Here is a 14,901-nt window from a genome sequence, read left to right as displayed (position 1 = left end):
AATTAAATGAATTACGATGGCTTTTCAAGATTAGGAGTGAATTACTCTGTTCGAATTATAATCACTATTTTGACTCATGAGTTAATTGTGAACAATATCTTATGTGAACAATATCACTTTTCACTTCAGGACAGAGAATACTCGATACTATCAGAGATGTGTCGTGAATATTTTGACTTTTCTTTGATTGAAATATTTAGTTATTTCAGTTATATGTTTTCATTTATGTTCATTCTAGTTGAGAATCTACCAAAATCTACTTTATTCTTTTCTCTACATATTTTTATTTATTTTTGTTTAACTGTTTACTTTTGTTTTGCGTTCTTTTCATTCACTTATCTTTTGCATTTTTACATATTTTGTAATTCTTATATCACGATCTCAGGCGGCGCATTTTCCATGTCTTAAATTGCTTGGCCTTTCATTTCTTTCTTTATTTTTTATTAGTATATTGTACTAACAAAAAATAAAATTATATGGTATCAATATTAATATAATTACTTTTACATTACAATATTATATTACCACTATTATTCTTAGGTATATCACTAATTTACTACGTTCTTTCTTGGTTCAAAAGCTGAGAGAATTTAGGACGATAAAATTGCAGTAATTGAATTATAAAGAGTATTTACAAATTTATTGAAACTGAGTTAGCATTGACATGAAATAGACACATTTTAATGTAACATTTACTTAACTCTTATAGAGGTTTGCTTCTTAAATGTTTGCATTTGTTGTCACTAACTACTTGAATGTCAAACTTTCTGTTTACAAAGGTATTTCGGAGGATTATCTACTCTTAATCTGTAACTTGAGAAAAGATCCATCTAAAGAAAGATCCTTTTAGAGTAATGAAAAAAATCATTGTAAATGTGAGCGAGCTGTCTTTATTACTTAGTTTTATTTAATTCATGGATTTCGATAAATTATTGTACTTTATTTATTAATTTTTTTTAGGCAAAGAATTTATTTGAAAAGTATAAATATATAAAATAGATTTGGTTCTTTTTGAATGTTTTGATGATATGAACAAAATAAGTTTGATCAGTAATCTCTATTTTAGCCTCTTGGTGATTCCGGCGTGGATGGCAAAGTAGCCAAATAATCTAAAGCTTTCTGGATTGCTGGAGGTATTGGTGGTGGTGTTGGAATATGTGATCCTTGTGGCACGAATCCATTTTCGTCGGCTGTATACACTAATTGTATAACTTGGCCATCAGGCGCTGTGTACGAGTATTGACCTTGGGCTGTTTGGATTTCATTTGGTTCACCTTGGCCAAAATTCTTTACAAATCCACTTTCTTGCGCACTTATACCATTTCCAGTTTCGTACCTGGAAAAGAAAAAATGGATTAAAATAAGATTGATTACTTTCAGAGTAAAAGACAATTCCTTTAACATTCTTTATTATTCAAGAAGCTTTCAGGAAAAATTCTTAAATTTCCTTGGATCCTTTTATTGGCAGTGAATTACATTTTTTCTTCACCTAATTTCTATCGGCGACAAATTTATATAAGGTTATGGTTTCCCTTCACCCATAATTCATCTGTTTACAATTGTTGTATAAAAATGTCGATCTCTCGATTAGGGATACTGGGCAGACAGAGGAAATAAATTTCATTTTTCTACATCCACTGCCTTCACAATGGTAACTGAAAGTAGTATCTTATCCACATACCAATGTAATCTGCATATTTTCAATTTTGGAATTTCAATGGCATTATCCGTTTCTAATAGGAAAATGGATTATTCACTTTCTCAAAAATGGCTCCTAAGCTTTCTCTGAAAACTTTGTATCCTGGTGTTTTATGATTTTTTTAAAATTCATTTTAGGGCAGTTCTCGAGAAAGAAATGGATAGCATTCCCTCTTTCAGTTAAGGTTATTATCTTGCAGTGTAATGTACAGTTACTAAAGTGTACCTAGGTGGGTAGAATTGAATTAACATTTTTGTAACCTCAAATGTTTACATTTTGTGTTTTAGCGACATGAAAACAGTAGTAAGACAAAGTCCTGTGAGTGTCCATACCAGATCATTGTCTCTTCTTGTAGGATCTGGAGTCCGCTTGTTGAAATAATGAAACATCACACTGGCCTTGTTCTGCTTGACCTTCAAAGCTTTCGATTAGGACAGATAACTACTTCAGTAGCAAAATGGTGTTTCAGAAACATTTATTCCACAAACTTTTAAACAGTAATCTTGGTTAGTACCTACTTAACCTAAAAACTTGTATATTCTTAAGATAGAAGATATAACTAAAAGCATAGGGAAAAATGAAGGGCAAGGACGGAGATATTCAATTATTTCATTAACCACAGGTTATATTTGATTGTTGGACTGATTGCAAGGTGGAATTAAGAATAAAATAAACAATGTAAATCCATGTTAACATATAATATATTCATGTCTTATTGAAAATTTTACGTGTCCCAAAAAAGCAGTTGAGGTTGAAATAGAGCAATTACAAACTAATCATTGATGATCGCAGAAATATATATAATATATAATTATTTATTAATAGAACTTATTCAGCTTGATTACTTTTTAAAGAAATAAATTTCGAAAAAGATCGATATTTCAGAGTGAACTGTGGAGCAGCAGACTCAGATATCCATCTAGCTCGAGCTGGTGTTCCTCAGGGCAGTGTCCTAGGTCCTCTTCTTTACTCCTTATACACAGCAGATGTACCTCAACAACCAAATACCATTCTTTCCACCTTTGCTGACGATACTGCAATCTTATCTCCTCATTCCGATCCTCTTATCGTTACATGAACTCTACAAACACACATCAACCACTTACAGGACTGGCTTTTCAAATGGAGAATCAAAACCAACGTTACGAAATCAAAGTTTATAGTTCGCATGTCCGAGTATTTACTCTCAAACGGAAAATCCTACCTCCTATCCTATCCTATCCTCTTGAACCAAACTCCTATACCAACTGTGGACAAAGTACGCTACGTTGGACTGCACCTAGACAAACGTTTGACGTGGAATCCCCATACTAGACTGAAAAGACAAGAAACTAACCAACGCTACAAACTTCTCGCCAGACTACTTGACAAACGTTCGAAACTTAACCTACATAACAAAAGACTCTTATATCTCCTGTTAATGCGACCTACTTGGTCATACGGCATCGAAGTATGGGGATCGACTAAACGTTCCAACTCACTACGCCTCCAGGCATTACAGTCAAAAATACTTCGAAAACTTCTTAACGCTCCGTTCTATGTATCTAAACTCACTATCCATAATGACCTCAAAATTCCTTTCATTTCAGGATCTTGCTAACACTCGTTTCTTCAAATTTCATTCCTCTACAGCAGTTCATCCTAACCCTCTCATAGAACACCTATCTTCCTCCACATTACCAGGTAATCCTCTAAGGAGATTGAAGAGAAGATGGCCTCGTGATCTACACTTACTGTGAGAGCAGTATAGCAAAGCCCGTTACTGGAGTGGCACCACTGGGTGCCTTCTTTGCTCATGATTTTCTTTTATTTCTTTTCTCTTTCACCATATTTTCTTGTTGCAACAACTGTTGCAGTGGTGAATTACAATAAAGGATTAAAAAAAAAAAATTTACATTACTGATCCTGATCAGTAGAAAAGATACTTATCTTTAAGTTACCCCTAAACTTCGTAGAGGAAGTATTTACAATTTTATTTTCAAAATTTGACCAAAATGCATCTCTTCCTATTTGTGGCATGTGATAGTTAAATTTTTCAAAACATAATAAGGCAGACAGACGGAGGTCACATTACAAGAGTAATGAGACAAGTAATAATTATAAAAAGTACAATTTTCTATTGCAGAACAAATCCATCGGAATTGCCTCTCCCCTCCACCAAATTACACAACTCAAATTTTACTTAAGGAGATAAACTATCAAAAAACCAAAAGGAAACAAAGTAATTAATTAATTACCCTTTTAAAAAATAATTATTAATTAAGAATCCAATTAAAAATACTGCTACGTAAATAACTATGTGAACATTTATTTCAGAATTTATCTCTTTTTAATTTAATTTGTTTTCCGTTCGGAAAAAATGTTCTTATCAATTTGTTAATAAACCTTGAAATTGATTTCAATGGACAGCCAGAGCGTACTTATCTTACACTCTTTTCCCACATTATGAAACTTGAAATTATATCATTGTCTAACTGGCTGAGCATTTTCTTTCGATTAAATTATATATTAGGGAGTTGTTTTTTGTATTTATTTATTCTAATTAACTTCAGTAACTGGAAAAAAACGCAATGAATAAAGAAATAGTTTATTTATAATTGAAATCTTAATTTAAGATAATTAAAACTTCGAACGAGCATATTCATACTTCAAGGTTCCTTCAGAAGCACTGAGTTCTGAATCATCTCACTGTGTGTAAAATGTACAGTCAACAAACTGCACTTAACATCCATATAAATGTAATATTTACAAATAGTGTCATCAATTTCAATGAAATATTGAAGCGCTCCAAGGTAAAGTTTTCTATGAGATTTGCTCGTAAAGCAAAGTGAAATCATATACTTCAAAAAGCACCAAGCTGGCGCGCATGTCACAAAAGAATCTTTCTTCCCGAAGTTGCAAGTAAAGTTTATGCTCCAATTTTAATCTAACACTGAAAAGAACATCATTTGGGCAATTATCAGCTTCAGCAGGATCTATAAGAAGGCTTAGAGCTGTAAATAATACTATTGCTATGGTTACTTTTGCGACGCAGTGAGGAAGCACCAGGAATGAACAAAGTAGCTATAAAAAAAAAAAAAAAACACCGTAATTATTAGCACCGGTAAAACGAAATGCAGGAACATAATTATTCGTGTGACAATAATAGAGCGTCCCATCACTGATTGATAATGATCCATCGTTATATCACTTATTTAGGGGTACTGATGCAAATCTATTGAACAAGTTAACCTAAATCTATCTAGTCAATCATATTCATTCAAAAAAAAACTTCTAACATTACACAGACTAATGTACTGTTTAACTTCTGTGAGTAACTTCGTAAGAAGATTCTTTTAAATTAGTAACTTCCTTCATGTAGTGCAGGGTTCCCCAAACTACGGCCCGAGGGCCACAAGCGGCCCACTGAGGACATTAATCCGGCCCCCGCCGCACTTCCGGAAGGAGCATCTCTTTTATTGGTGGTCAGTGAGAGGAGCACTATATGTGGCGGTGCCGCAAAGCGCTGCGTCGCTCATGTACAGTACTACTTCCGATGACGCGGGATGCACGCGTCACGGCTCCGAAAACAGTGTAAAATAACTGCAGAAGTAGGAAGAAAGGCAAAGCTCTATAACTAAACCGGACATTGACCATCTCATTAGCCAAAAGCAGGCCCATAGTTCCCTCAGAAATACTGGGCAGTTTGTTTGATTTAAATTTACTTGTTCTTTATTTGAAATATTCTATTTGTTCCCGTTTTGTTTTGTTTTTTAAATAGTTTGTTTTATAGTCCGGCCCTCCAACGGTCTGATGAACAGTGAACTGGCCCCCTGTGTAAAAAGTTTGGGGAACGCTGATGTAGGGTATGTAGAAGGTTAAAATTAAGTTAAAAGAAAAATTAACAAATTTAATCCACAAAAATGCTACTTAAAATTTATTTATTTTGTTTTTCACAAAGATCGAAAGGTACCTCCAATCCAAGGGTGACTTTGCTTTCTTCTACGATATTGACCAAAACTTGGACATTATTGCGGAGGCCATACTTGTGTGGATAATAAGCCACCATGTAGCTAATTATGCATCCCTAGGTGCATCTAATTTAGCGGCAGAACTAATAACAATAATGTGAGTAACATCTTGTTGTGAATTGAAGTATTTTATTTTCTTAATTATAGTCACCGCCAACAGAAGAAGTTGTTGCAGAAAGCAACCAAACCAAGCCGCATGAAATTTCACGTTTCCCATTTGGTATAGAATTTCAAAGGCAAATGGCTCCGCGGACATAGTAAAGAAGAGACTAGGCTGCAAAAGGAGAAAAAGAACCTGTTCTAGAAAATAAAATGCAGGAATAATACTACAAAACAAAGAAGCACTACAGGACCTAACCACAATTTCAAAAGAGACTTACCGTTTTCTTGTTGCTTTATCAGTAAATCAAACAATTACTACCACAATTCCATCTTTTCTTACACTTTTTCAAACATGACCAGCTAAGAAAGACTTATAATGAATGTAATTTATGCAAGGTTCTTCCCTTCTTTCGGAATCGAATAACTGCCGAGTAGATTTATATTTTACAAAATACTACAAATTAAAAACAAAATAAGTAAACAAATAAAAAGAATGAACGTCATAAACCAAATTACGTTATCAATCATCTGTTTTTACGATTTTAAATAGTGTATCCGTGACTTTAATGGTGTTATAAACTTTTATTTTACCAATTCCTAGTGTTTATATCATCCAAGGTCTCTCGGCGTTGAAGTCCAGAATTAATTTCTTTGTTTTTATAAATATTTTTTACGTAAACAACGTAGTTTTTTGGTTTAGTTGTACCTAAATACGTACATTCTCTCATATAATTAGTCCCTGCAATAATTATGGAGATTTTAACGCGAACATTTTTTTTTCATATTGTAAGAGCGCGTAGCAAAATAACATTTTTAGAGCGAACTTGCCAATTTTAGATTTTAGATGAATTTTCCTAAACAAATTATTCGAAGATAAGTTATTGATCCACATTCATCTTCAAAGATTAAACAGTTTTCTTCTGTTTAGAAGGAGGTATTTTCGAAAGAAACTGTTGGAGAATTAGAGAGATTCAATAAAGATAATAATGAAGGCTCAGTTGGTTCCCTTGATGGGTCCAAAACCAATGGTTAAGTTTCATCTTCTTGCAGTTTCTTTTTTTCATATTTTGTTTCACACCCACAATACCATTTTTTGACTCAAAAAGACATTACTTGTGAAAACACTAAAGCGAAAACTTAAACGACCTCAGTACTTTCCTTGAGAGTAGTTAGAGAAGGTAAATTTGAAGTCAGGAATAGGTAAATTTGTGTAGTTGATAGAAAAATTGTAGCCATCGAATTTGCATATAAATAAAATTTGCTTTTTATCATGTGGATTCTTAAAATAAAAGTCAGAAGGAGAAGTTTTAATGTTCTTATTAATAATTATGTTGTCATAATTAATACTTTTAAAGAAGAATAAGGACCATTAATATCAGAAATACTTTTGATTTGGCTTCGGAAAATGTTTAAGAGAAACGCTCTTACGAACAAAAAAGACACTACTCAGCACTACTAGCCCCAGTTTGGACATACGTACTGGAACTGTTTGGTAAGCGCCCCAATCTAAACCACATCCAAACCCTTCAATCGAAAATCCTACGCACCATCAATAACGCTCCTTTCTACGTAAGCAATCACACAATCCACACTGACCTAAAAATCCCTTTCGTCCTTGACTTAGCCAAATTCCGATACACCAAATTTCATTCCAAGCTTTTCCAACACTTCAATCCGCTCATGTACAACCTGTCTCAGTCTACTCTTGCCACGAATCCTCCCCAAAGACTGAAGCGTCGATGGCCTCACGATCGCCTGATCGAATGATCATCCTTCGAATTCACTTCAAAGGTATCCTATGTTAACTTAATGATGGTCATCGATGGTTGGCCCTCATTCAATTCCTTCAACTAACTTTGTTTATATATAATAGGCAATCCCATTTTCGAGTTGCCAATAAGCAGTTCTAAATTAACTAAAGAGATTTAAAAAAAAAATATATATTTGACCGCAATGGTGCGAGCGTTTAATGAACATTTCTTGTTACTCAAATGCAACTTTAATATGATTACGTTCAGTTTTTCAAAAAATATGTTTTGTTTTTAATTATTTGAATAAAGAATTTTGTGGCATTAGGTTCATGATTAAAAATATGAATGCGAAGAGAGAAAGAGGCGTAATGCATTCGCAATTTGGGAAACTTCCAAACGCAAAAACCGCAAATCACAGGCTCTACTCGGAAATTGGAAGAGCAGAATTCTATTTAAGCGTATATATAAGGAAGATTGCATTTAAAATGAGATTTAAAATTCGTATTAATTAAAGTTAGTTTGCTATCTACTGTTCGCAACTACAAGTAGAGCTTATCCGCTGTCCTCCACGCACAACTGTCTTTTAAACGCAAAGCACCTAGTCCATCCAAGTACAGACACTGCAGTAACCAGGTTTACACCAGCCTGCCTCTATATAGCCATTACTATATTGGAGAAAAACAATTCTGTACCATTAATAAATATCTGCACAATGAGGAACCAGTTAGAATTGTAAGAGAGATGAATTTGAAAATTCTGAGGTCGTAGATAAATTATTTCTTTACAATCAATGCTACTTCTTTTTCACCTTTCATTAACAAACTAATCAAGGCTCATTTAAAGGTTAGTATAGTAAACATAAATGTGTCAGTGAAACCTTGAAAAATAGTTAAGATCGTGTGGCGGAAGATACCGTGTGAATTAAAAGTATCCAGTTTCATGGAATGAAATTTAAAACTTAAAACGCTAAAGTAAAACAAACTGCACGTAAATAAAATCTTCCTATTACAATGGACATGATAACACCTGCCTTTTAGATTTTATTTATTTTTTACCTAACTCTATCATGCTACAACATCTTCTGAGAATGTTAGAGCATTTGAGTGATTACAGAATGACTGGTTTTTACATACATATGTGCTCTCTCTGCTTTTGTTAGATTAACAAACATTGGTTTGTTTATTAAAATGGATTTCTTTTGTATCACTTGTAGATTGATTTAAAGCTACACTATGCTATATTATAGCTAATAAAGCAATTAAATTACATAAAGAAGAAGAAGACTGTCAAGGACGTTGTAGGTTATTGCTAATCAGTGGATAATTGTGCAACAGGTGATGTTTTGATGTCTCGTCATCGGCCAAAGTTCATGCATCCGTGTGTCTCATTGCACTGACGTTTCTCAATAGAAACAATAATATATAATTTTCTTATTTATTGTTATTTCTTATTAATATTTATGAATATTTTCCTTGAATACTAATAATACTAAATTATTAAACAACGAATACACTTTATTTAAATTAAGTTTAATTTTGTTTTTCACTGATAATAAGATTGTAGGCTAGCAATTATTGCTTGTGATTTGGTTAGGAACGAACTAGGTAACCAAGTTCTTTATTATGAGTCCGCCGCTTCACTTTTACTGCTATACATATGACATCTAAGAAATAAATGTTAGGTGCAACGATTAAAACTAATTACGTTTTACATATACACGAAACGGAAATTTCAGTCAAACGCGGTATGAAGAAGTTCTATTTTAGCTTGATTTTATGAATATTTGTTTTAAAACAATAATCGCAAATATTGCTTCATCAAGTTTACTTAAAAACCTTGACAGTTTGATCATGGACATGGAATTGTCAGTCTTATTTACAAGGAAACACTTTAATTTAATGGCGTTTCGATGTATTTCAAGTTAGGTCACAGCATGACAACAAGTATTCTTGATGACAACAATCTCCGTATGAACCGAATCTGAGAAATAGAATAAAAGATAAAATAGAATGGTTAGAGTTTCACGTTAGTTTTACTTTAAATTCCTTTGCTGTCTAAAATTTTGGAATCGTTTCGAATTTTCTTGATGTTTTCATCACAAAAATTGTGGATATATCATTTAGGTTTCATCTTGAAAGCTCGCCATGGTGTGATTATGAAAGTATTAGCAAAAATTCAAATTTCGTCAATATGAAGGAAGAAATTAAAGATTTTGTCACAAAAATCTGTTAAAAGCTCTTTAAGTTTTTTATTTAAGCTTCGTCAACTTTTTACTTAACAGATTTAAGAATTCGGTTGGAAAAGAAAATTTAAAGAGAAATTAAACTTAAACAATAGAAAATGCAGCAAGAGAGAGTGGTATAACATTTCACTGCAGCGGAAGCATTAAGTGCAATTTCTGCAATAGTGACTGTACTGTAAAGCACAGATCATTTATAGAAGTTAGAACTTTTATTGCATTTTAGCGCCGAAAATATTTTTCAACCCTTTCGAAATAAACATTTCTTTAGCTTCGAATAGATATTGTGATGTCCTGATGACATTTACTGTAATGTTTAACGAGAAGAGAGAAGATTATAGCTAATGGGGAGGCCTATCTATCGAAATTATTACTTATAAATTCTTGCCTATTACTGTTACTGTCTATTACTTGTCTCAACCGATGTCCGTTAAACTGTACACACGTTCCACTTTACAGTTCAACTTGAAATCGAAAAAAATTATTTGAAGAAGTTGGTGAATAGAAATTTCCTGTAATTTGAAGTGTTAAATGCTAATTATTGATTGGTTTAAGTTCATTGTTTAAAGGAAATTGTTGTTAAAAATGACTGTGCATATTTCAATATATTTCCTTTCTGAGAAATCCTATTATAATAGCTTCAAAATCCACTTGTATCTTATTGGAACACATCATTTTTGAGCCAACCAGAAATATTGATATTTACAGCTGAATAACTTTTGGCAGCTGCAACACCAACAAATAAGTCTAAGAAAACCCGAGTGAATGTATTAAGGACCCGATTTGACTTTTCTAGGGACTTTGCTAAAATCAGTTTTTAAGTTATGGCATTATAGCGAAACCTGAGAGCCGCTGCAGTAATAGATATTGCTGAAGACATATACATTGTGTTCAACAGGAATAATCTGGAGGATTGTATTTAAAGGTCATAATGGGTCAATTGGTTCTAGTGAGAAAATGGTATTCACTTGAAGGAAAGAGGATTAACGCTTCATTTCTTTCACCATTGCGAGACTGGGTAGGTATTCCTTGATTCCTCATAGAATCAAGAAGGAGATATGCAAAAGGTTCTCGTATAAAGGTTTAGTCAAAGGGCTCGGCTGTTTTCTGAGGCTTTTAGAAACAAGCAAGTTAACCCGAAGATATCAATCACAGCACTGTTGGTTCCCAATGAAAGTGATGATTATTGTAAGATTTCTCTGCATTCACACATTCTTATTTTTTTTTTTTGGCGCATCCACAGCTGAGGTTATTAGCGCCCGGAGCTTTTTCCAGTGCACTGCCGGCCTCCGGACAGTGTTCTCTCGTTACAGACAACACTGTCCATCACCGGACAGTGAGCTGTAAGAAGCTCCTAGGAAGAGAAAATCTAAGGGTCAGCTGCTGAATTCGAACCCGGGACCTCCGCGTGGGAGTCCAGTATGCTAACCTCATAGCTAATCCCTTCCCTCACACATTCTTATTATTTAAATCACTATGTCAGAACCAGTGGTTAAATTTTCAATTTTTCAATCACAGGTGAGTTGTATACACAAACCGGGTGGTGTATTTTATTATTTATTTTGTAATGTTCCCCCTGTGGAATTAGCCCTCAGTATTTACCGCTTGTCGTAGAAGGTGACTAAAGGGACAACTGTGCGATGACCTCTAACCTTTTCCTTGGTCCTTATCCTTAAACCCAGTAATCCTTTCATTTACTCCTTTACTCCTTTTTCCCTCTTTTTTGGACAGATAAGGCTCACAGCAGTAGTGAAAGCAACTTATCTTGAGAAAGGGAACCCCAAAACTACAACACCTAGCCTCCAGGTTGGGGGTTGTTGCTTCGGGCCATCTCCCCGGCCAACGGGAAAACCAGTACATTACTGGGTCTATTGGTGAGGAAGAATATTTGACAAGAAAACCCTCAATATTGGGAGGGAGGAATTTTAATGTTACCACCTTCTAATTAAACTTTACGTTGGTTATTTTAAAATTTTGAAAAATACTGATAAAACCATTTTTTCTTGCCGTCATAAATAAATCACTGAATTATATGTTGCGTTCTTCTGGTTATTACATAATGAAATTTAAGTTTCCTTAAATAAGACACAAAACTTTACTTTGTAAAAGAGAAATTCAACTGTAAATTATTATTGACATTATTACATTTTCCGAAAAATGAAAACATTTCATTCACCCGAATCTCAACCCGAACGGTTTCGGTAGATGCTAAATGTGTTTGATCTCCCATAAAATTTAGAAAATGCACTGTGCTAAAAGTCTAATCTCAAATGAGAACTTATTTAGCTTATCTTAATCTAATATATAAGCAAAAACCATTAAAGGAAGATTGATGCTTATATTATCCACAAATAAAATATATCATAATATTTCAACTAAACATAATCGGCTAATGTGCAAAGCAGTAAATGTTCTATAAGTAGTAAAGGGAACCATAAGTGCTATTTTCTCATAAAATCATTATTCAGTTCCCAAAAAATAGAATAATAATAATAATAATCAATAAACTCCAGTTGATCAAGTATGACCGAAACATCACGTTCAATTCTTTTTGTTTCCTGAACAAATTCCGGATTAAATGTAACATACGATGCTTACAATCTAAATTGGAATTCAGATACCTTCGTACACGTCTACAAATGACCAGACAATTCGCTGTAAACATTTTACAAAAAAACCAGAATAGCCACGAAACAAGTAGCTAAGTGTTGTTGTTTTTAATAAATGCCGAAAAAACACGCAGTTTAGCCATATTTCTCACGCTGGAAAAGAAAGTAATACAGGTTATTAAGGAATTTTAGAAGGTCGTAAGTTTGGGAAAATTTTTCATTTCTTGTCCCAATTTACCTGAACATTGTATCTGATATGGGGATTGTTGTTCACTAAAATCTATTTAATAATTTTTATGAAGAAATGCGCTTTTGTTAAGTGCGTTTTTACTTTTTAAATTGTTTACGTTGTTGCAGTTTTTAAATGCATACAAAATATAGGATTGGATAAAGACAGAAAAAGTTAGAAAAACATTTATCTACATCGAAAAAAGAAATCTCTTTCGGAAGAATAAAATTGAGTAAATGATTTAGCATGAATTGGGAGTACATCCCTGTCGCAAAAACAAGCGATTTAATTAAAACGAAGCAATAAAAATATCAAAAATTTAATTATAGTTTAAAAATTTGTATTGTTTCTTTACTCTAGATCATCAAGAAGTAAACAAATGCTTAAATATTGGTATCTACATGAAACCATTTGTGCACCAAAGCATACCATTATGATTCTTTGAAAATACTTACGCCCATTTATATGTACCATCGAAGTTCACCTCATTTTCATATTTCAGAATTGGAATCGGCTCAGTGGATGGCCCTTGCTGAGGTGCTGCCCAAACATAGCCCAATGTAAACAGTAGAAAAAGCTGAAAACAAAAGAAAATTTACATAAATATGTAGGCAGTTCTCTACAACTGGTAATAAACATTTGTAAATCAGATCTTCAACTCGTCAATGTTTGTTACTTTAATTATTGCAAGCAACTATAATGGCGATCTCGTCATTTTGGGAACACAGCGAAATATAAAACTGGTAGACCAGATGCATGACTGATGTAAATAAAGAGGAAATGATCGTCTAATGATTGGATGGCTTAGTAAAATACTCTTGGGCACTAAGATAACAAAATTGAACTAAGCTCAACTATTTGCTTTTTTTTTAGAAAAATAATTTATGACTATTTTTTGGGCTGAACTGAAAAATAAAAGTGTTTAAATAATTTTTTCTTCTAAATTTGGTGTAATATTTAGTATAATACAATAACCCTAATTGAAATTCATCTAGAAGAGATGAGATTATAAAAGAAAAACAAGCTTTAGATCTGCCGTTGAGTGTTAGCAACTTATTTCGAATAAATTTTAAAAAACGAAAATCATTATATTAATGGCGTTAAATTAAATTTCACTTAGAATAGAGGTACCAGGGATTCTAACTTTTGTGTAACCTTTATTTTTAATACAGATACTAGTATCTATTAAATAGGGAAGGCTCTGGGCTGGACTGCAGAGTCTAAGATCCAGACGGGTAACAGTTTAGACAGCGCTATCCGTGGATTTTCTCTTTTTAGCTTATGCATCTGACTCCCGTTGATAGGCAGTATGTCGTCTGCGACGATATACTGCCTAGGGAAAGCCTTTAAGAACGATTCGAACGCAAATTAGCGAAACCTCAATGTGCCACTAATTACTTAATAAATCGAAGTAAATTTAAGGTAAATAATTTAATTCTATATGTAGAGAAATTTAAATTTTAGGTATATCATTGGATAGTTCTATTCTGTACAGTCTTTTCCAGCGTTTTATCTAGTTATTTAGGTCTACACAGAGAACAGGATGAACTCTTTTGACCAGAAAAAAGGATAAGTTTTCATTGGAGCAGCGCTATGATGAAGGGTCCCAGGGGGCAATAAATGGTATCCTCGCTGGATTTAATCCATTTTCAATGACTAATAAACACACTAAACTGAAAACAAATGTATCTAAAACCTCTTCTGAGCATCACTTATAATCCAAAAATTAAAATATTAACCTTGTACATGATAAAACTGTAAGATATGTTTTGTACGTAACTGGCCAGAGAAATCTTAGAGAATTCGCACTTTTTTAATAAAAAAAAAAAAAATTAAAAACTTGTGTTAACTGATAAATCAGCTGGGAAGAATTCTCCTTATATATACACTATGTGTATAATAAGCAAAACATCCCCACTACGATCAAAAGCCACTGTTTTATCCCACGACGTCGCTAAACCTTTAGCGCCTCCCTCTAGTCCCTAAGCTGGCTGTTAACTGGGCAATATTCATCCCTCCGTTCTACTCCTTCTTTAATTAATATCTTTGATAAAAAAATATATTGAGTTAGGAGCATATTTAATGTATTTCTTTTAAAAAAATATGATTAAAATTGATGTTTTCATTCGAGACAATTAGGAGAAAGGATTCAATTTAATGGAACATTTCGTCTTGTAATTCGGAAGTGTGTAAGTTGGAGCCGGCCTGAATGTGGTTAAACCATGCCTCGGTGGGCTAGCAATGCAACTGGGTTATTTCCTA

At 33.3% G+C, this 14,901-nt stretch overlaps 1 protein-coding gene across 1 annotated transcript; it reads right to left on the bottom strand.

The window, feature by feature from the left end:
* Positions 1 to 613: 613 nt before the first annotated feature.
* On the bottom strand, positions 614 to 14,535 carry LOC141452131 (endocuticle structural glycoprotein ABD-4-like). The gene is made up of 3 exons (XM_074123996.1): positions 14,379 to 14,535; positions 13,095 to 13,216; positions 614 to 1,336 (listed from the first exon to the last, which is right to left on the bottom strand). The coding sequence occupies exons 1-3, from the start codon at positions 14,385 to 14,387 to the stop codon at positions 1,063 to 1,065; spliced, it is 405 nt and encodes a 134-aa protein (XP_073980097.1). The 5' UTR covers positions 14,388 to 14,535; the 3' UTR covers positions 614 to 1,062.
* Positions 14,536 to 14,901: the final 366 nt, after the last annotated feature.

Source organism: Rhodnius prolixus, unplaced genomic scaffold (assembly GCF_049639745.1).
Source record: "Rhodnius prolixus isolate KJV_2025 unplaced genomic scaffold, Rpr scaffold_3, whole genome shotgun sequence".
Lineage (NCBI taxonomy): Eukaryota > Metazoa > Arthropoda > Insecta > Hemiptera > Reduviidae > Rhodnius > Rhodnius prolixus.
Note: the sequence above shows the minus strand (reverse complement) of the source record. Positions and strands in the feature narration are given on the sequence as shown.